Source organism: Babylonia areolata, chromosome 9 (genome assembly GCF_041734735.1).
Source record: "Babylonia areolata isolate BAREFJ2019XMU chromosome 9, ASM4173473v1, whole genome shotgun sequence".
NCBI classification, from domain to species: domain Eukaryota; kingdom Metazoa; phylum Mollusca; class Gastropoda; order Neogastropoda; family Buccinidae; genus Babylonia; species Babylonia areolata.
In genome coordinates this window covers 35,573,909-35,593,908 of record NC_134884.1, presented here as the reverse complement: position 1 = coordinate 35,593,908, position 20,000 = coordinate 35,573,909, and the positions used below count along the sequence as shown (strand labels likewise).

Genomic DNA, 20,000 nt, shown 5'->3' with positions numbered 1-20,000 from the left:
TGGCAAGACAGGGTCTCCAACCTCAAGGTCCTAGAGCGGAGCGGCCTGTCCAGCATCGAAAGCCTGCTAATTCAGTGCCAGCTACGCTGGACAGGACACGTTGTCCGTATGACAGACACCAGGATCCCGAAGATGCTTTTGTATGGCCAGCTGAAGGAAGGCCACCGTGAACTTGGAAGACCCTGCAAGCGCTTCAAGGACACCTTGAAGACATACCTCAAAGCCCGTGACATAGGCATCGCTTCCTGGGAAACTGATGCCCTTGACCGCTCTCGCTGGAGGATGCTGTGCTCTAGTGGTATAAAGACGTTTGAAAACAAGAGAACGCTGGCCATTAAGGAGAAGCGTGAGCGAAGGAAGCAGGGCTCAACTTCTGGAGAATTTTTCCCTTGCAACACCTGTGGGAAGTGCTGCGCATCCAGATCGGTCTCTTCTCCCACATGAAGACACACACCGACAGATAAGCCTGCCTGCCTACTCATCCGTCGGCCTGATGGGAGACTCCCTCAGTCTATTGTAGGTCCCCATATGAACCTCTTTTCAAATAATAATCTACAAAAGTAGTGCATACAATATTTGTTTATTGATTAATTGTTTGTCCTAATCTTGCTTCCCCCGTCCCGCCTCTCACACACCCCCTTCCAATATTATGTTTTTTTCTTTCTCCAGTCACTGACACCCACCCTCTCCATTTTACATTTTGTACTCTATCTTTTCCACATTCTCTTCTCTTCCCCCCCCCCCTCCCCCCCCTCCCCTCCACCTCAACCGCCCCCCTTTTCATTCGAATATACAGAAATGTCGATTTCTAATTAATAATAAAAATCATCATTATGATAGAAATGATAATAATCCAAATAATAATGATAATAATAATATCATTTATTTTCAGTCTAATATCTTCATCTTAGATGAACAGACTATAAATAAATAAACGAACGAACATTATCTTTGTCCCCGAAGGAATTTATGGCGTCATCACCGAGATTTACATCCTGAGACAGCGTGCAGCTTGCCAACAAAACCAACAGTGGAATGCCTCCTGTGAACAGTAACCCTTTCATGGCTGCTACCGGCGGACCTCGACAACAGCAATGTACTGCAGTTCAGCTGGGAGAAATCTGGTTCTGCTCGGCCACCAACGCTGAATGTCACTTTATATCCGGTCCGTAATAGCTGTCCAGAACTGCTTTCAGCTTGGGTAGGTTGGCTTGTGACGTGGGCCTATTGGAATAATGCCTCCCCTTCTCAGACTGCCCCCTGGCCTGGTGTATTCATTCATGAGACAAAGATTTCTTCTTTCTTTTTTTTTTACCCTGTAAGATATATTCTTTTCTTCCTTCAGTTCATTTTTCCTTGCATGTTCTTTTTTTCCTTCTTCAATTCATGTTCATATAACAACAGAACAGGAAATAATTCAACATAGATATGCACAAACGAAGCACAAAGAATAATCAAGACAAAAAAAAAATCAGAGAAATACCTCATGATAACAGAATGATGGTAAATTAAACCACATGAAAATTTGTATTTGTATTTCATTTCATCACAGAGATTTCTCTGTGTGAAATTCGGGCTGCTCTCCCCAGGGAGAGCGCGTCGCTACACTACAGCACCACCCTTTTTGTAATTTTTTTTCCTACGTGCAGTTTTATTTGTTTTTCCTATCGAAGTGGATTTTTCGACAGAATTTTGCCAGGAACAACCCTTTTGTTGCCGTGGGTTCTTTCACGTGCGCCAAGTGTATGCTGCACACGGGACCTCGGTTTATCGTCTCATCCGAATGACTAGCGTCCAGACCACCACTCAAGGTCTAGTGGAAGAGGAGAAAATATCGGCGGCTGAGCCGTGATTCGAACCAGCGCGCTCAGATTTTCTCGCTTCCAAGGGGGGACGCGTTACCTCCAGGCCATCACTCCATCACTCCAATGATACATGTGTGTTAATAGGACCCGTGTACATGCCATGCAAAGGATATGATCCACATTTGGAGGCCGAGGACTTTCGGACGTCGACTATTTCTGTCCATTGTAGAATGATTCTCCAGTCCAGTACAATGCATTTTTATTGAGTATATTCTATAAGTTTGCTTTCACACACACACACACACACACACACACACACACACACACACACACACACACACACACACACACACACACACACACACACACACTTGCATGTTTCTTGTTTGTTTGATGTTGTTTTTTTGGGGGGTATGGAAGAATGGAAGACAGGTGGTCGGGGAATGGGGGTGGAGTTGTCAATTGGTGCCCTTTCCGATGAGTGTTATTAGAGATCCTCTAGCGATAAACTGGACTAGAGTATTGTATTGTATTGTATTGTAGTGTAGTGTAGTGTATTCGACATAATTTTGCCAGGGACAACCCTTTTGTTGCCGTGGGAACTATTCGCGCGCTAAGTGCATGCTTCACGTGTGTTACTGGATTTTGCGCTGTTTGTTAGCTAAAAGATAATCCGCCCAATAATATTGATTTCTCTTAATGCAGGATTCGACTTAGAAAAAAACAGCCGTGCGTATTCTTCGCTTGGGAGGGGGGCATACAGTGAAGACCACAACAACAAAAAAAATGTAAGGAATGGTCATGGTTCGTGCATGTTGAGTTGATCACTGCGTGTTCTCTGAGAGACTAATCTGGACAAAATGGCTGGTTGATTATAGACAATAATTCCCTTCATTATATATCTACCTATGGCCGTTGTGTTGGGGTGAGGTGAGGCAGAGGCGGGGTTGTGGGGGGAGGGGTGGGAGGGGGGTGAGAGTAGGAAGGGGCGGGTGAGAGTGACTGGATAGGAAGACATCACTGGTCATCTACTTCGATGGTATTCACAGATCTTCTTTTTCTAAACCCTGCTTAGTTTACAGGTATGATTTCTTTTTTTCCACTGTAGTACAGCAATCTATCTAAAACATTTTTTTTCTAATATTTTTCCAGTATGGGACGTTACTGAAATGGGTCGATAGCTATTTTTATCACTTTGGGGTTTTCCTGCTTTCAGAATTGGAATAATTATGGAATGTTTCCATAACTGCGGTATCGTACCATTATCCCAACATCCCTGAATAATTTTATGCAAGAAAACAATATATTTTTCGGGTCAATATTTTAACATCTGGATACTAATTGCGTCAAGACCAACAGAACGCTTCTTGTTGTCAGTTGCAGATATGACATTTTCCAGCTCTGCCATCTTTATTGAAGAATTAATGCAAAGATCATTTTGTGGATTTGGTTCAAAATATAAATTCTTTGGTCAATCTCAATACGTTTTACTATGAGGAGGTAGTCCCTTTGTTTTGCTATTCTCAGAAAACATATCTACAAATATTTTCGCTTTTTCGATGTCCAAAACAGTTTTGTTTTTGTCATCTATTGTTATTGGATAAACAGGCAGTTTAATTTCATTTTTCATGTCTGCTATTCTTTTCCCGACTTTTTTTTTTTTAGAATCTTTATGGTCAGCAACATCTCTGGTGCAAAATGAACAGTATTGTTGTTTGTTTTTGTGTTTTTTGCTTGAGCTATAACTGTTACTGTGCGATTTAACTTTTTTTCATTTGCAACAAATGGGTTTTTCCTGAGTCGGATGCTAGCAGTAGATTATTCAGGATGTAGAAGAGAGTGGTTTCGGTGCTGTGGTCAGCACGACAGGCAGGCTGAAAAAGATACAGGAGATCGTTGAAACAAAGGTGGTTGTTGAGCTGCTTTTTCAAGAAGTACGCACAGGAAAGGAACTGGTCGATAGTTTACAAAAATGTTTGAGACAAGGTTGGGTTTCTTCAAAAGATACCGGACGATTGCATTTTTGAAAGTGGATGGAAAAGGTCCAGTGAGAAGGGAAGAGTTGACAATGCTGGTGATTGTGGGGAGAATCTGTGATACACTCTGGGAAAAGACAGAGGCTGGTATAGGATCGAACTCACAGGATTTTATTGTCATTTCTTTCAGGATTTCATGGGCTTCTGTTTCAGTCAAGGAACTGAAGGACTGGAGAGGAGTGCCGTTGAACTGGCGATCAGGATGAGCAGGTTGGAAAGGCGTTTGGTCCAAACACTACAGTGCTCACACTCACGGTGTCAAGTGTGCATGGGAAAAAGGGGCTCAGTGTGCACGGTATCAGTATCAGTATCAGTAGCTCAAGGAGGCGTCACTGCGTTCGGTCAAATCCATTTACGCTACACCACATCTGCCAAGCAGATGCCCGACCAGCAGCGTAACCCAACGCGCTTAGTCAGGCCTTGAGAAAAAAAAATCAGTGACAGATCCACTTTTGCCAGTTGATAAACATAACGATAAAAAAGACGATTAGTGTTTGTGAACATATTGTTGATGTGAGCGATAATTGTATTACACCCGTAATCGGTAATCATTTATCTCACAGTTCAGATTTTATCCAAAAGAACTCTGATGATCTATTCAATGAAGATGATCGTGAGAATGTTCAAGGCTGCATGACAAATGATCGGCATGATGCGTTTAACATGGGGGTAAACGGGAAACGGATATCGTTGCACTGGAATGTAAATGGCATCAATTGAACAGACGGTTTACAAGAGACTAGGTGATTTCTAAAAGCAATTGATTGCAACTTTACCACAGACGTTTTAAAAAAAACCCAACAAAATCAAATGATACAACATATGAAACAAAATCCTTACCTAAGAATTTCGAAATGATGCCATTTACATTCCAGTGCAACGATATCCGTTTCCCGTTTACCCCCATGTTAAACGCATCATGCCGATCATTTGTCATGCAGCCTTGAACATTCTCACGATCATCTTCATCGAATAGATCATCAGAGTTCTTTTGGAGAAAATCTGAACTGTGAGATAAATGATTACCGATTACGGGTGTAATACAATTACCGCTCACATCAACAATATGTTCACAAACACTAATCGTCTTTTTTATCATTATGTTTATCAACTGGCAAAAGTGGATCTGTCACTGATTTTTTTTCCAACTGTCTACAGCACTTGTCAGATCAAAACTTATATATGGTCAAGAAGAGCACTTGAGTGTCCCGAATATCTACTAAAAAGGTCACAAAGTTTAGATTGTAAAACGTATAAACTTGCACGTGGTGTTCCAAGTCACACATTAAATTGGGAAACATTCAGATAAGCTAGAATTCTACTACTTGATAAATATCGAGAGCTTGCAACATCACAGTTTGCAGTAAGAGGTAGCACAAGCCATACTTTTGAAGAACTTTTTCAGCAGTCAGTTTCAGAATGTTGCAAACTGCCAGTCTTCAATGTGGGGCAGATGTTAAGATTGCTGATTCCCTGTTACATAGTCCAATAAGAGTGTTTCTATGACGCGACTCACTGATATCTAATTCTGTTTCTATTTTCGTTTATGTTGTTAATTGCTGTTTCACACATTATTTACGAATTGTTGATTCTGTTGTTCTAGTTTATCGTTTCTCTGTACATCACTCTTTATGTACCATCCTCACCACACTCTCATCTTCTACACACAAACACAAACACACATGACACGTCTGATATCACTCAAAATGAAAAGACGTTAAATTAAAGAAAGAACACACACACACACACACACACACACACACACACACACACACTTAATGTGGATATATATTAAATGAAATTGAACACACACACACACACACACACACACACACACACACACACACACACTCACACACACACACAACTGTTCTTTCAAAAACTAGCCGATCAGTTTCAACCAAACACATATTCGTCCACAGGGGATGTTTTGGATAATTATTCATTACTTCAAAAAATTTCTGAATGTTTAATTCAAAGTCCAGTTGGTATCTACCTTTGACTGATCTCGATTTTTGTTACCATAAGCATGCTTTTCACTGTTATATAGATGATTAACTCATTGTTCAGTTCATGTTATAATTCACTGTTAGTACAGTCCTTCGTAGCTCTTCGTTTTCCACTACTCACTATAGTCATCCCACCACCTCTTCTCATGTACTCCACGCCTCGTCTCCCTTGCGCACATAAGGCCCCCTCCTCCCTTCCCCGCGACCCCCATCTCCCCACTCCCCCTCCACCACCCCCACCACCCTTTTTTTTCCCCCTGCCTCGTCTAATATCACTAAATAGTGAAGAGACTTACTTTAAAGACTTTAAACGGAACTACACATACACACACACACACACACACACAAGCGCGCGCACACACACACACACACACACACACACACACACACACACACACACACACACCGTCACAACTTACCTCCGCCCGCGAAATTCACATTAAAGTGACCGGACATGTAAGGCCCAAGGCCCAAACATCATCAGTCAAGGATGCCATCATACCTACCAGTGATGTAAACCCACTGCTCATTAACACGTCACGATTATTGCCCCTTTCTGATGAGCGACGTGAAAAGAGGAAGTAAGGACGGGGGTGCCGGTCACTATATAAGAAGTGATGTCCAGTGGGTCCAGTGTACCACAGCTGTCCTCTTCCTTCATCTGGACACTCTCACCCTGACCAGTGCACAGCCCAGAAACTGTGAGTAGGGGCATCAGTGTTTTGTTTTGTTTTGCTTTGCTGGTATAACACACACACACACACGCACGCACACACATGGACTCAACACACCAAAGAATAACTGCAGCGGTCTTCCAGGCAGCATAGATGGAACACGCCACTCAGAAACCTAGTGACGTCATTTTGATTTCGTGTCGTCATTTTGATTCGCGTCATGATAAAGAAACCTTTGACTGAAGAAAAGCCTGTGGCTCGATAAGCTTACGTTACGCTGTCTCTCTTTTATCTCATGTTTTACATCGACATCGGACAGTCACAACGCCCTTTCATCGCATGTAAAATGGAATCCCTTCAAAGACTGCAATTTTGGGGGCTCTGACAAATGGAACCTTTATCTTAATGTTTCAAAGTGTAAAGTAATGCACATAGGGGAAAAAAATCCAAATGACAATTACCATATGAAAATAGAAAACACGACACAGAATATTGAGAAATGCCATTGTGAGAAAGACCTAGGAATAATGTTTGACAATAAACTATCCTTTGATACACATATAGATAATATTATAAATAAAGCCAATCAAATGATTGGTGTAATTAAGAGAACCTTCAATTACTTGGATAAAGATATATTTCTCAATCTATATAAAGCATTAGTTAGATCGCATGTAGAATATGGTAGGCCTAATATTGTGTGGCACCTATACCTTAAGAGACAATCTATAGCAATAGAAAGGGTCCAAAGAAGAGCAACGAAATAAGTATTAAAAGAATGCAAGAATATGAGTTATCAACAAAGACTTACATTCTTAAATCTACATTCACTAAAAGATAGAAGAGTAAGAACAGATTTGATTGAAACTTATAAGATATTAAATAACATATTAATGATGTAAATGCAAGACATATCTTTAGAATGTCGGACTATGATAGTACAAGGAACTCAGTAAAGAAAATTTGTTGAGAACACTGCAACACCAACATTAGAAAAAATTCATTGGCTAACCGAATTGCACAAACATGGAATGCACTACCAACCGAAGTTAAACTTGCACAAAATACTAACACGTTCAAAAATCTCCTTGACACCAACACCATCTTAAAAGAATGTTGGTTGGTTGTTGTTTTTTTACTATGAAGATTAAAACAAAGTTTCTTGCAGAAGTGTACTTGCGTACCCCGCCCAACAACAACAAACAAAAGAAGAAAATAAATAAAATAAATAAAATGGAAGAAGTGAAGATGAAGATTCGATGGGAACATAAAAAGGCCGAGAGGTCTAGGCAGATGACTTGCCAGTCCCTATACTACTACTACTACTACTACTACTACTACTACTCTTTTGGTTGAGAGCCAGTTGTATGCCTGGTATGACTGCTGACTGTACTTTCGTCCTGTGCGGACTCTTGAGAACTGTCGGCGCTGACAGTGAACTGTCATCTCAAATGGCAAGTGATCCAGAGTTTAATGGTGTTTTCGATCTTAACGGGGAAAAAATGTTACAATCCGAAGACTTTCAATATATGTAGTGTGTGTGTGTGTGTGTGTGTGTGTGTGTGTGTGTGTGTGTGTGTGTGTGTGTGTGTGTTCAATTTCATTTACTGTCTATTCACAGTAAGTAAGTGATGTTAGACACAGGGGAAAAAGCGGAAAGGGATGAAAACAATGCTATTCACAGTAGTAATTTAACAACTATCTGGCTAAAGGAATAACTTTCTAAGACATATAGGCGTAAAAAAAGAAGAAGAAGAAGAAAACAAACGGTTATATCAACAACCCAACTGGATTATCTGACAATGATTTTTTTTTTTTTTTTTAATCGAAGAATAAAAGTTAAGAGTCCAAGATTTCTTGCACCGTAAAAGATGCTTGTGAAGATATATGATATTTTAACATGCCGCAAGTAAATATGTGATCACTTGTTACAGGATTACCATACATACAGGAAACACTTTTTATGTACTAAAGTTTGTCTTGAAACAGTTCAGTTTCCATTCAGATATCAATCATGCAGTCTGCTTTTTATTGTGAAAACTTTGTTCATGTTTATCAACAATTGTGTGTGTGTGTGTGTGTGTGTGTGTGTGTGTGTGTGTGTGTGTGTGTGTGTGTGTGTGTGTGATTTAAACTCTTTTTTTTATGTCAGAAGAGTTGTTTACTTGCATTTATTTTGTTTTTCTCTCCTCCGTCATTATGTTGAGATGTAGCCTAAGTGTCTCTTGTTTGCCTAATTTGCGCATCAGGTCTAGTTCCTTCAGTGCAGTGACTTCAATGTGCATTGTCCATTATTAACTGTCTGAAATTGTTTGAAACTGCCCAGTAAGTGTCAACTGAAACCACATAATCATGATAAAGGCCAACGTTCCCTTCCACACTTCATTGCGTTATTATAATGTGTGTGTGTGTGTGTGTGTGTGTGTGTGTGTGTGTGTGTGTGTGTGTGTGTGTGTTTGACTCTGTGTGTGTGTGTGTGTGTGTGTGTGTGTGTGTGTGTGTGTGTGTGTGTTCCTTCAGATCCCATCATGTACAAGGCAGCAGTCCTCGTTCTCTTGGTGCTCGTGGCCGCGGAGTCCACACAAGCTCTGGGCTATGGCATGGGATGGGGGCTTGGCTATGGCGGTCTGGGCTACGGCATGGGTCTGGGCTACGGGATGGGCTATGGCATGGGTATGGGCTACATGCCCTTCTACGGAGGCTACGGTATGGGCTACGGCATGGGCAAGCTCGGACTTGGCTACGGTATGGGCTACGGAATGGGACTGGGAAAATTCTACGGCTGATTTTGTTTTGGTGAGTGTATATCTGTTGTTGGTATTGTTTTGGGGTGTGAGGCATTTAATCTTTCTAACACACACACACACGCACGCACGCACGCACGCACGCACGCATGCACACCGCCGGGCACATACACACACAACGCAACATATACACATATATTGGTACTCAAAACCATCTTCTCTCTCTCTCTCTCTCTCTCTCTCTCTCTCTCTCTCTCTCTCTCTCTCTTTCAAATGCAGTGCATGTCCTTTAGAATGCATTTTATGATTTCTTTTTCGACATTTGTATTTGAAATGTGTACCCATTTCCCAAACGAGATTCCCCCCCCCCTCCCCCCCCCCCCAAAAAAAAATTATACTGGTATTTGCTTTTGTTCGTTCGTGTTTTATATAATTTACATCTGTACTTGACTTTTGTTACTTTTTTGTTTGATTGCTTGTTTGTCTTAGGGGGAGTTTGGGTTTGTTTGATTTTTTTTTGTTTGTTTGGGTTTTTTTTGCTGCCCCATCATCTGCACCGTTTCAGTGGCATTACTCCCACGCCGCTCATTTAGATTCCCCCGTACACGGCCACACCCGGGTTCGTCCGTCGCAGTTCCAGCGTCGGCAGTCCACAGGGAACCATCGATGTTAGGTCGCCTGGAGGCCACACACCAGAGGAGACCCTGCACTGCTGCTGAGTCACTTCGGTGGTGTTCAGTGGTGCCTGTTCTGTTTTAACGTACTTAGGACACCACCTACTAAGCCCCCTACTAACGACAATAATGGCTTAGTCGCGGAGCCAGACTGAGTGAGCGTCTCTCCCAGAGTGGAGACCGCCACCACGTCCCTCAAACAACAGCCCCCCATGAATCTGCCGACACTGACGACATTGACAGGACTCACCCCAAGCACGGAAGTGGAGGGGCATCGAAACTGAGGTCACCATGAGAGCAGGGCATGAAAGGCCACAGACTTTGAGACTATTTTGTTTTTATATTGATGACGATGAAGGAGGAGGAGGATGACGATGATGATGACGATATTGCTATGGAGGTCCATTTTGGTTTGGGACTGCGTGACAAGGCTGTACTCTACGCTTCCTGTCATAATGATATCCCGGCGTTAACCAGGCCCGAGATATACAGACACTTGCAGTGTTGGTCAGGTAATTAGAGCAACACACCCAAAGACGCATCCTTGAAGTGGATGACACTCGACTGTGTGGTCCCAGTCTCCCCATTTAAGCCCACAGCACACTCAACTCTGGGTAGGAGCCGGCCACGGGCCGAAAAACCCACCTCCGCTGGGATTCGAACCCGCGTCCTCCCAGCCGTCAGTCCGCGACGCTAACCACTTCGCCACGGCGGCTGGGTTTGTTTTTGTTTTGTTTTGTTTTTTTGGTTTTTTGTTCGTTTGTTTGTTGTTGTTTTTTTTGGGGGGGTTGTTTGTTTTTGTTTGTTTGTTTGTTTTTTCTTGTTCCTCGGCCCCTGGGACATTGATTTCAATACAGCCGTTGTCACCAGTGATCAGTGATTCTTTCCATTTCTCGTTCAACATCTCTGAGAAATCTCACAGTCTTCTTTGCTTGTAAAAGAATAGAACTTCTTTGCAAAGGGGAAAAACACACACACACACACACACACACACACACACACACACACACACACACACACACACACACACACACACAAAACACCACCACCAAAACATCGCTATCAGCACCTTTTCTGCAGACTGTTGGGACACTTGTTGATTTCCTAAGCTTGTCAATGAACAGAACTTTCTTTGTTGTTGTTGTTGTTGTTGCAAAGGGAAGAAAAACAGTAGCTGTAATCGCCTCCTTTCTGAAACGTTTGTTGTGAGGACAAACGTCACACTGTCCTGCCTGGTTTCTGAAGACGTAACATTCGGAGTGGAGTGATGGCCTAGAGGTAACGCTCCGCCTAGGAAGCGAGAGAATCTGAGAGCGTTGGTTCGAATCACGGCTCAGCCGCCGATATTTTCTCCCCCTCCACTAGACCTTGAGTGGTGGTATGGACGCTAGTCATTCGGATGAGACGATAAACCGAGGTCCCGTGTGCAGTATGCACTTAGCGCACGTAAAAGAACCCACGGCAACAAAAGGGTTGTTCCTGGCAAAATTCTGTAGAAAAATCTACTTCGATATGAAAAAACAAACAAAACTGCACACAGGAAAAAATACAAAAAAATAATGGGTGGCGCTGTAGTGTAGCGACGCGCTCTCCCTGGAAACAGAGAAATCTGTTGTGATAAAAAGAAATACAAATGCGTAAAATAAGCATGTTTTCCACTTTTTTGTTTACAGGGTTTTACAACCACAACCATGGGAACCTGTTTACTGGTCTGTCGATGCACGACAATTCTTGTGCCTTTGGACAGAGAGGGGATATTAGCTAGTTCCCTACCTGGTGCAAAGAGGATATTGTGTTGCTGCGGACTGTGTGTGTAGGCCTACTGTCTAGCTCTAGTGTTGTGTGACATGTGAAGAAATGCAAAGGGAAAGAAATAAAGATCTCATTACGAGAGAATGACGATGTCAAGTCTGTGTGTGTGTGTGTGTGTGTGTGTGTGTGTGTGTGTGTGTGTGTGTTTCTTTCTTTAGCTTAACGTCTTTTCACTGGTAAATGATAGAATGATGTGTGTGTGTGTGTGTGTGTGTGTGTGTGTGTGTGTGTGTGTGTGTGTGCGCGTGCATGTTCGATTTGGTGGGTGTACGTGCGTGCATTCGAGGGCATATATGTGCATGTTGAGTGGGTGTGCATGCGCTTGTGCTCTCTCTCTCTCTCTCTCTCTCTCTCTCTCTCTCTCTCTCTCTCTCTGTGTCTCTATCTCTATCTCTGTGTGTATGTCAGTGTACGTGTGTGTGTGTGTGTGTGTGTGTGTGTGTTGTGTGTGTGTGTGTACATGGCTCTGAGCACAGCCAATAAAAACAATGACAAAAATAATGTGCGTTTATAAAGCGCCCTTTCTCTCTCAAAGTCTAGGGCGCTTTACATGAAAGAAAAGTAACAAAATCATTACATTATTCCCTCAGGACCACTCTTTCTCAAAACCCCTCCCTCACCAGCCTCCCACCCTCTCCCTACTCTCCCTTCTCTCATTCGTCGTGCATCCAAAGTGAGCGGACATGGATGATGTTGGAGAAGAAGGAAGCTGAGAACGCTTACATATAGGTTTAAAAAGAGACAGAGAGAGAGAGAGAGAGAGAGAGAGAGAGAGAGAGACAGATGAGTGTTTGGTTTAGAGCGAAAGGCAGAGATAGAATCAGACGCACGAATATGATGAGGGGAAGGTCGTTCCAGATATGAGGCGCAGCAAAGAAGACTGAGTTCTGACCTGTCCTTCCTTAGCAGATGTGGTGTAGCGTATATGGATTTGTCCGAACGCAGTGACGCCTCCTTGAGCCACTGAAACTGAAACTGAAACTGTTCCTTCCTTAGTCACCAATTGTCCCTTACAGTGATGTCATAGAGAGAGTTGTGGCTTTCGTGGCGATGCGACAAACTCGAAAGCGGGAGCCCACGGGTTAGAGTCCCACATACGAACAGGGATAGAGTCCCACATACAGAAACTGAGTCCCACATACGAACAGGGATAGAGTCCCACATACAGAAACTGAGTCCCACATACGACCAGGGATAGAGTCCCACATACAGAAACTGAGTCCCACATACGACCAGGGATAGAGTCCCACATACAGAAACTGAGTCCCACATACGACCAAGGATAGAGTCGCACATACGAACAGGAAGTGAGTCCCACATACGAACACGGATATACGAACAGGAATTGAATCCTACTTACGACCAGGGATATAGTCCCACATACGACCAGGGATATAGTCCCACATACGAACAGGGATATAGTCCCACATACGAACATTGATAAAGTCCCACATACGACCAGGGATATAGTCCCACATACGAACAGGGATAGAGTCCCACATACGAACAGGGATATAGTCCCACATACGAACATTGATAAAGTCCCACATACGACCAGGGATATAGTCCCACATACGAACAGGGATAGAGTCCCACATACGACCAGGGATATAGTCCCACATACGAACATTGATAAAGTCCCACATACGACCAGGGATATAGTCCCACATACGAACAGGGATAGAGTCCCACATACGACCAGGGATATAGTCCCACATACGAACATTGATAAAGTCCCACATACGACCAGGGATATAGTCCCACATACGAACAGGGATTGAGTCCCATATATACGAACAGGGATTTATTTCTCTCCCCACCCCTTCCACTGGGCATGGAGTGGTTTGAGTGCTAGTCATCCAGATGTGACTTTAACTCTTTCCATACGAACGGCGAAAGAGACGACGTTAACAGCGTTTCAGCCCAATTACCATCATCAAAATATTGCAAGCGGACGGCTCGTGAATATTGACAAAGAATACCACAATATTATTCTGACGACGGAAGCTAAAGGTTGGGTCATTCAGGCACCCACTGGACATCCGAGGGGTCTGTGTAGAGGAGAAGAGAGGACTGGCCGTACTGAGTGAGTTAAACCCAAGATCCCGAGTGCAGCTTGCACTTGACTTCCTTGAAATAACTACTGGCAACAGAACTGGTTGTCCCTGGCATAATGCTCCAGAAAAATTTCCATTTCGATTAATAATCAAACACATCTTCAGATAGGACTGTACTGTGACTACGCGCTCTTCCAGGAAGAGCAGCCTTTAACACATAGAAATATGTTGTGACAAAAACACAACACAACATAGTGCAATGCAATACAATGTGAAACAATACAATGCGACGCAATGTGCGATGCACTACAATAAAATTCAATACAATATAATCATTTTTCACTCGCATTCTACCGCACGCACATTATTTGAGTCTTCATACCTAGCTCGAACCATAGGTCTGAAGAATGATGAAAGCATATTGTAAATGGAAACGGCCTTGTCTAAAAAAAAAATGGAAATGAAAACTTTAAAACAGTAGAAAGTGTACTGTACAAACTTTGAGGAGACAAACGAATGAACAAAAAATACACACACACACACAAAAAAGAAGAAACATCATTTCTAAACACGATTCCTCTGTCTTTCACCAAACACACACACACACACACACACACACACACACACACACACACACACACACACACTGTAACAAGAAGAACAGCTACTACTACTACTACTACTACTACTACTACTACTACTACTACTACTACCTCTACTGCTACTGCAGCACCAAAAAAAAAAACAAAAAACAAAAAAACCACCTTTGGCAGCAACCCCCTACCCCCTCACCCCACCCCTCTGCACACTCACACGCACGAACCAGTCTCCATCCTCCACCATCCACAGTTTCATCCTGCCTGTCCCGACTGCTATCCAGGCCCGCAAATTATCGCTACAATAATAATGGAGTGAATACTTTCCCTGGATAGGCTTGAACAGCAGTGCAACACCGGACGCGTTTACCAATTGTGATTGCGCCACAACGAGTATCTAGATGTGAACGATTACGGTTGCGATTTTGGTCCATTACATGTCATGACTCCTATGCAAAGTACGAAATGATGCAGTTTTTGTGAAACAATCCACGCGCTAGCTATCATTTTGCAGGAAAAAAAAAAATTAGACTGGATGATGATGATGATGATGATGATGATGATGATGGTGATATACTGATAACGACAACAGCAAGAGTAATAATACACGGGAAACAATTGACGAGAGGACTTCACACCATGGAAAACACACACATTTGTCACGTATAAAAGAGACCGGCACTGAATATCCAGTAGCCAGGACTCACCCATCGCAGCGCTAGAGGCACCTTACTTCAGGACAGACAGCCACCTTCACCATCAAACCAAGACCCCAGATCTGGGAACTTCGGTTGTTATTTGTCTTGTTTTGTGGTGTGTTTTTTGTTTTTTGCTGCTATTTGCCTACTTCTGCATCAGCCATGATGCGGTTTGTGTCCAGCAACCGCATCTGGATGTGCATCCTCACAGTGATGTTGGTACTTGTAGGATGCTTGCTGTCTCAAGATCTAGGAGACAGAGACAGACGGAGCAACAGTTGGCGTCACCGGTACATGTAAAAAAAAAAAAAAAAAAGGTTTATTTTGCTGCATTGTGTTGCGTGACATGAAACGCAAATATATATACCATATAAATATATATATATCATATCATATTATATCATATCATATTGTGTTATTCAAGATTATATTATTTCATTCAAATTATATTGTTATATTCATGAAATATCATTTTATTCACGTTCTTATTTATATTTTAAAAAATACATTGTTTTTATCTTCTCACTATCTTGTGTGTGTCTGTGTCCGTGTCTGTGTGTGCCGGGGGAAAGGGGGGGGTGTGGAAAAAAAAAGTGCGCGATTATTGGATGATGTAAATTAGAAGAAAAAAAAGTACTGAACGAATGTTTGGTTTGTAGTTATTTGTTGTCGCTGCAGCTGCTGTTGCTGCTGCTGTTGCGATTGCTGTTGTTGCGTCTTAGCTGCTGCTGTTATTGCTGCTGTTGCTGTCATTGTTGTTGTTAGTTACTGCTGTTATTGTTGTTCTTGTAGTGGCCTAGTTGTTGTTCTTGTTGTTGTTGCTGCTGCTGCTGCTGTTGTTTGTTGTTGTTTTTTTGGTGCTGATGTTGTTTACAGGAACGACACGGGTCTTCCGTGGGGGATGTGTCCAGAGATCTTGACCAGAAATTTGACCACCTCGATCAGCGCCTGCGCAACATTGAAAGGCACTTGAGTGGCCATTCTGACGAGGTGGGTGGCAAAATATGTTCCCTGGTGGCTGGTCTGTGTGCCTGTTTGCGTGTCTGTCTGTGTGCCTGTCCGTCCGTGCGGTGTGTGTGTGTGTGTTTGTTTGTCTGTCTGTCTGTCTGTCTGTCTGTCTGTCTGTCTGTGTCTATCTGTGTCTATGTGCTTGTCTGTCCGTGTGTCTGTCTGCGTGTGTATGATATTTGTGTGTGTGTGTGTGTGTGTGTGTGTGTGTGTGTGTGTGTGTGTGTGTGTGTGTGTGTGCGTGCGTGTGCGCGTGTGTGTGTGTGTTCGTTCGTTCTTTTGCTTAACGTCTATTCACATTTGTGATTTTAGACGAAAATCCATTATCTCCCCCACCCCACCTATGCCTTAAATCATTACTACTTTCCCTGTTCCTCTCTCCTCAATTAACATTCAAAAAAAAAAAGGGGGAAGAAGAATATAAACGAAATAAACTAAACTAACTAGTCAACTAGCAGAATCACAGCAAAGAGCCAATTGGGCTCCAAATTAAACTCGGAACTATTTCAAACACATGTTGATTATCATAGAAGACATTTTAATGGAAGCAAATGGAACTGCAGATTTTGTAAATGACATAGGTAAGTATGTTTTTAACTGTTCACATTTATAGATGATATGCACGGGGGTAATTTCATTGCCGCAAATGCAAGTCACATTTGAAGTATATTTTGTTTTTATGGCATCTAGTCGTAGTCTGTATATTAGACTGATGAGCCTTCTGACGTTTTTAAAAGAAAACATGCGATCAATTTTTCGCGAGCTATTGTCAGTATTTTCTCTGTCAGGATCAGACTCCTGTTTTAGTTTATTGACATGGTTCCAGCAAGTTTTCTCCAGCAGAGAATAACCTTCTTGTAATGAATATGGAATACGAATTTCTATGGCATTGTAAATGTTCATTGCGCTTTTTTTTCGCACAACGATCCACCCGTACCCGCTCATTTCCCACAAAAATTAATCTTTGTACCACGGATGGTCAAAACATGAATTATATGACGAATTTCTGTTACGAGTTCTCCTCTTGTCTTCAAATTAAAAGATTTTAATGTTTGTAATACAGATTTAGAATGGACACAAAATAACACTTGAAATATGGTAATGGGAAGATCTAGTAAGTGATTTAATCCTATTAATATAGCCATAAGTTATGCTGTGAATATTGAAAATTCTTTACCGATATGACAGTAATTCTCTACTTTTAATGACGGAATTATAAATACTGCCCCTGCCTGATTGTTATAAAGTACTGAGCCATCTGTATATACTTTAATGTGGTTTGGGTAATTTTCTAGAATGTGAAATTTAACAACAGCAGGGAGAGCAGGGCCTTCAGCTGTCTTTAAATCCAGGTAATTAATGTCAAATGTTGTGTTTTTCATCTCCCATTCAGGTATTGTATATGATAACCGAGGGGCTGTTTGATTTGGGTTCACTCCTGATGTTTTCAATATGGCAGAGGTATAAGTATCTATAGTCGTGAGGGAGTGAATAGACTGTGCTCTTTTAGGTAAATGAAGGTTTGATTTCAAACTGATCTCGGCAATATTTTAATTTTGAACTGTAGTACTTCTCTAGATATATTTAGCTGATGCAAGTTTCATCTGTTCTTCAAAGAGTAATACTTAAATTTCTGTGTATGTTTTTAAAGTTGAAGCATGAACTGGAACACCAATAGCAAGCTTATATGCTTTACTATCCACACTTTGTAATTTCTTTAACATGCAGAAAAGAATACCTCTTGTGCATAGGTTAGCTTTGAGCGTACTAGCGATGTTGCTAGGTGGATAAGTACAGAGGAATCCTGACCCCAGTGTTGCCTGCTAACAATCTTTAATAAGTTGAGGCTTCTTCTAGCCTTCTTCTTTCCGTCACACGACCAACATCGACTTACCGATGCCTCTGTCGTGGTTCATGCATGCTGGGTATTTTCGTGTCTCCATAACCCACCGAACACTGACATAGGTTACAGGATCTTTAACGTGCGTATTTGATCTTCTGCATGCGCATACACACGAAGGGGGTCCAGGCACTAGCAGGTCTGCACATATGTTGACCTGGGAGATCGGAAAAATCTCCACCCTTTACCCACCAGGCGCCGTTACCGTGATTCGAACCCGGGACCCTCATATTGAAAGTCCAACGCTTAAACCACTGGGCTATTGCGCCCGTCGAATATAGCCTTTGTCGGCCTTTTGGCTAAGATCAAAGTGTAGTATCTGTTCTTATCAGCTTAATTTCTGACACGCCCCCCTACCCTGGGGCAACGATATCAAACTGAATTTTGAACCTCGGCGAAGTATCAGGGGCTTCTCCACCTTCGCCACGGGTTGGCCTGGTATTGCAGTATTGCAGTGTGTGTGTGTGTGTGTGTGTGTGTGTGTTTGTCTGTCTGTCTCTCACTGTCTGTCTGTCGCTCTCCTCCCCAATTATAATTTCTGTGCATCAGTCTGTAAAGAAGGCAATGAAGCCGAAAATGTGGGGATCATTTTAATAAACTCGTTTCTTAGACCCTCCTTTTTATCAGTTATCAATCCTATCGTTTGTGTGAGCAAGGAAAGGAAGACGTAGATGTCATCCATAGAAACGCAAGCGTATGGAATGGAGCCTGTTTCATGAATTAGACTGTTTGAATGTTTCAGTAAAAAAAATAAAAATAAAAATAAATTTTAAATAAAAGATTGGAAAAGTCAGTGAGTTCCAGGTTTGTACTGGTGAAGCACTAAAAATTGGTATGGAGAGACTGTTTAAATGTTTCAATATTTGTTTGTAAATTTTTTTTTTTTAATATATAAAAAAGAGAGAAAAAAAGATGTGAGCATCTGTAATAGATTGATAAAGTCAGTGAGTTTTAGGTTTGTGTACAGCTGGGGAACTAAAAGCGTGTTTTTTCTTTGCTGGCGTTTGGAACGGAGAACAAAAAACTCCATCATAAGCACAAACGAAACGCGATCAGCTGGAGTTTTCTTTTTCTTTTCTTCTCTCTATTGTTTTTTTTTCAGATACCGTTTGCAATCACACGAGTGGAGAAAAGTGAGTTCGTGAGTGCCTACAGAGTGAAAGTGGAATTTGAAGGATCGCCCAAACCTGATTATGCTATAGTTAGTCTAAATGGTGAGTACATGTAGTGATACGATGATAGAAACTCTCTCTCTCTCTTTCTCTCTCTCTCTCTCTCTCTTGTGACGGTCGCAGTAGTCGAGCGATTAAAACGTTGGACATTGGTAACAGCGCCTGGTGGGTAAAAGGTGGAGATTTTTCCGATCTCCCATGTCAGTATATGTTCAGACCTGCTTGTGCATGAACTCCCCTTCTTGTGTATACGTACGCTTAAGATCAAGTGTAGAGTGATGGCCTAGAGGTAACGCGTCCGCCTAGGAAGCGAGAGAATCTGAGCGCGCTGGTTCGAATCACGGCACAGCCCCAGAAATTTTCTCCCCCTCCACTAGACCTTGAGTGGTGGTCTGGAAGCTAGTCATTCGGATGAGTCGATAAACCGAGGTCCCGTGTGCAGCATGCACTTAGCGCACGTAAAAGAACCCACGGCAACAAAAGGGTTGTTCCTGGAAAAAATCTGTAGAAAAATCCACTTCAATAGGAAAAACAAATAAAACTGCACACAGGAAAAAATACAAAAAAAATGGGTGGCGCTGTAGTATGGCGACGCGCTCTCCCTGGGGAGAGCAGCCCGAATTTCACACAGAGAAATCTGTTGTGATAAAAAAGAAATACAAATACAAAATAGCGAAAAAAAAAATTTTTTTTATCTAAACATTACCGAAAGCCTTGTACGTTTGAGTTTATTAATGTCTTCAAAACGGCAAAATGATTTGTGAAATCAATCCACCTTCCTGAGTAAAGTCCTTCAAAACTGAGATAAACTGCAA

At 42.1% G+C, this 20,000-nt stretch overlaps 2 protein-coding genes, 1 long non-coding RNA gene and 1 other non-coding gene across 5 annotated transcripts in view; 3 read left to right on the top strand and 1 right to left on the bottom strand.

Moving 5' to 3' along the window:
- LOC143285843 (uncharacterized) overlaps positions 1-1,099 on the bottom strand; it is an 8,896-nt gene extending 7,797 nt beyond the window's left edge. Inside the window, exon 1 of the mRNA XM_076593277.1 lies at positions 945-1,099. Within this exon, the coding sequence (XP_076449392.1) occupies positions 945-1,064 (120 nt within the window). The 5' untranslated portion in view covers positions 1,065-1,099. The remainder of the gene's footprint in view (positions 1-944) is intronic.
- Positions 1,100-6,426: 5,327 nt separating this feature from the next.
- LOC143285842 (uncharacterized) lies at positions 6,427-11,838 on the top strand. Its single transcript, XR_013055731.1, has 3 exons — positions 6,427-6,551; positions 9,045-9,320; positions 11,616-11,838. It is a non-coding gene; the product is annotated as an uncharacterized LOC143285842 (long non-coding RNA).
- Positions 11,839-15,081: 3,243 nt separating this feature from the next.
- Positions 15,082-20,000, top strand: part of LOC143285412 (uncharacterized) — a 9,599-nt gene continuing 4,680 nt past the window's right edge. For both annotated transcript variants that reach the window (XR_013055689.1, XM_076592666.1), the window contains exons 1-3: positions 15,082-15,402; positions 15,982-16,095; positions 19,116-19,227. Coding sequence is in view for 1 of the 2 variants with exons in the window: in XM_076592666.1 (XP_076448781.1) it covers positions 15,268-15,402; positions 15,982-16,095; positions 19,116-19,227 (361 nt within the window). In the remaining variant the exon portion in view is untranslated. The remainder of the gene's footprint in view (positions 15,403-15,981; positions 16,096-19,115; positions 19,228-20,000) is intronic.
- On the top strand, positions 18,293-18,485 carry LOC143286203 (U2 spliceosomal RNA). The gene has a single exon (XR_013055767.1). It is a non-coding gene; the product is annotated as a U2 spliceosomal RNA (small nuclear RNA).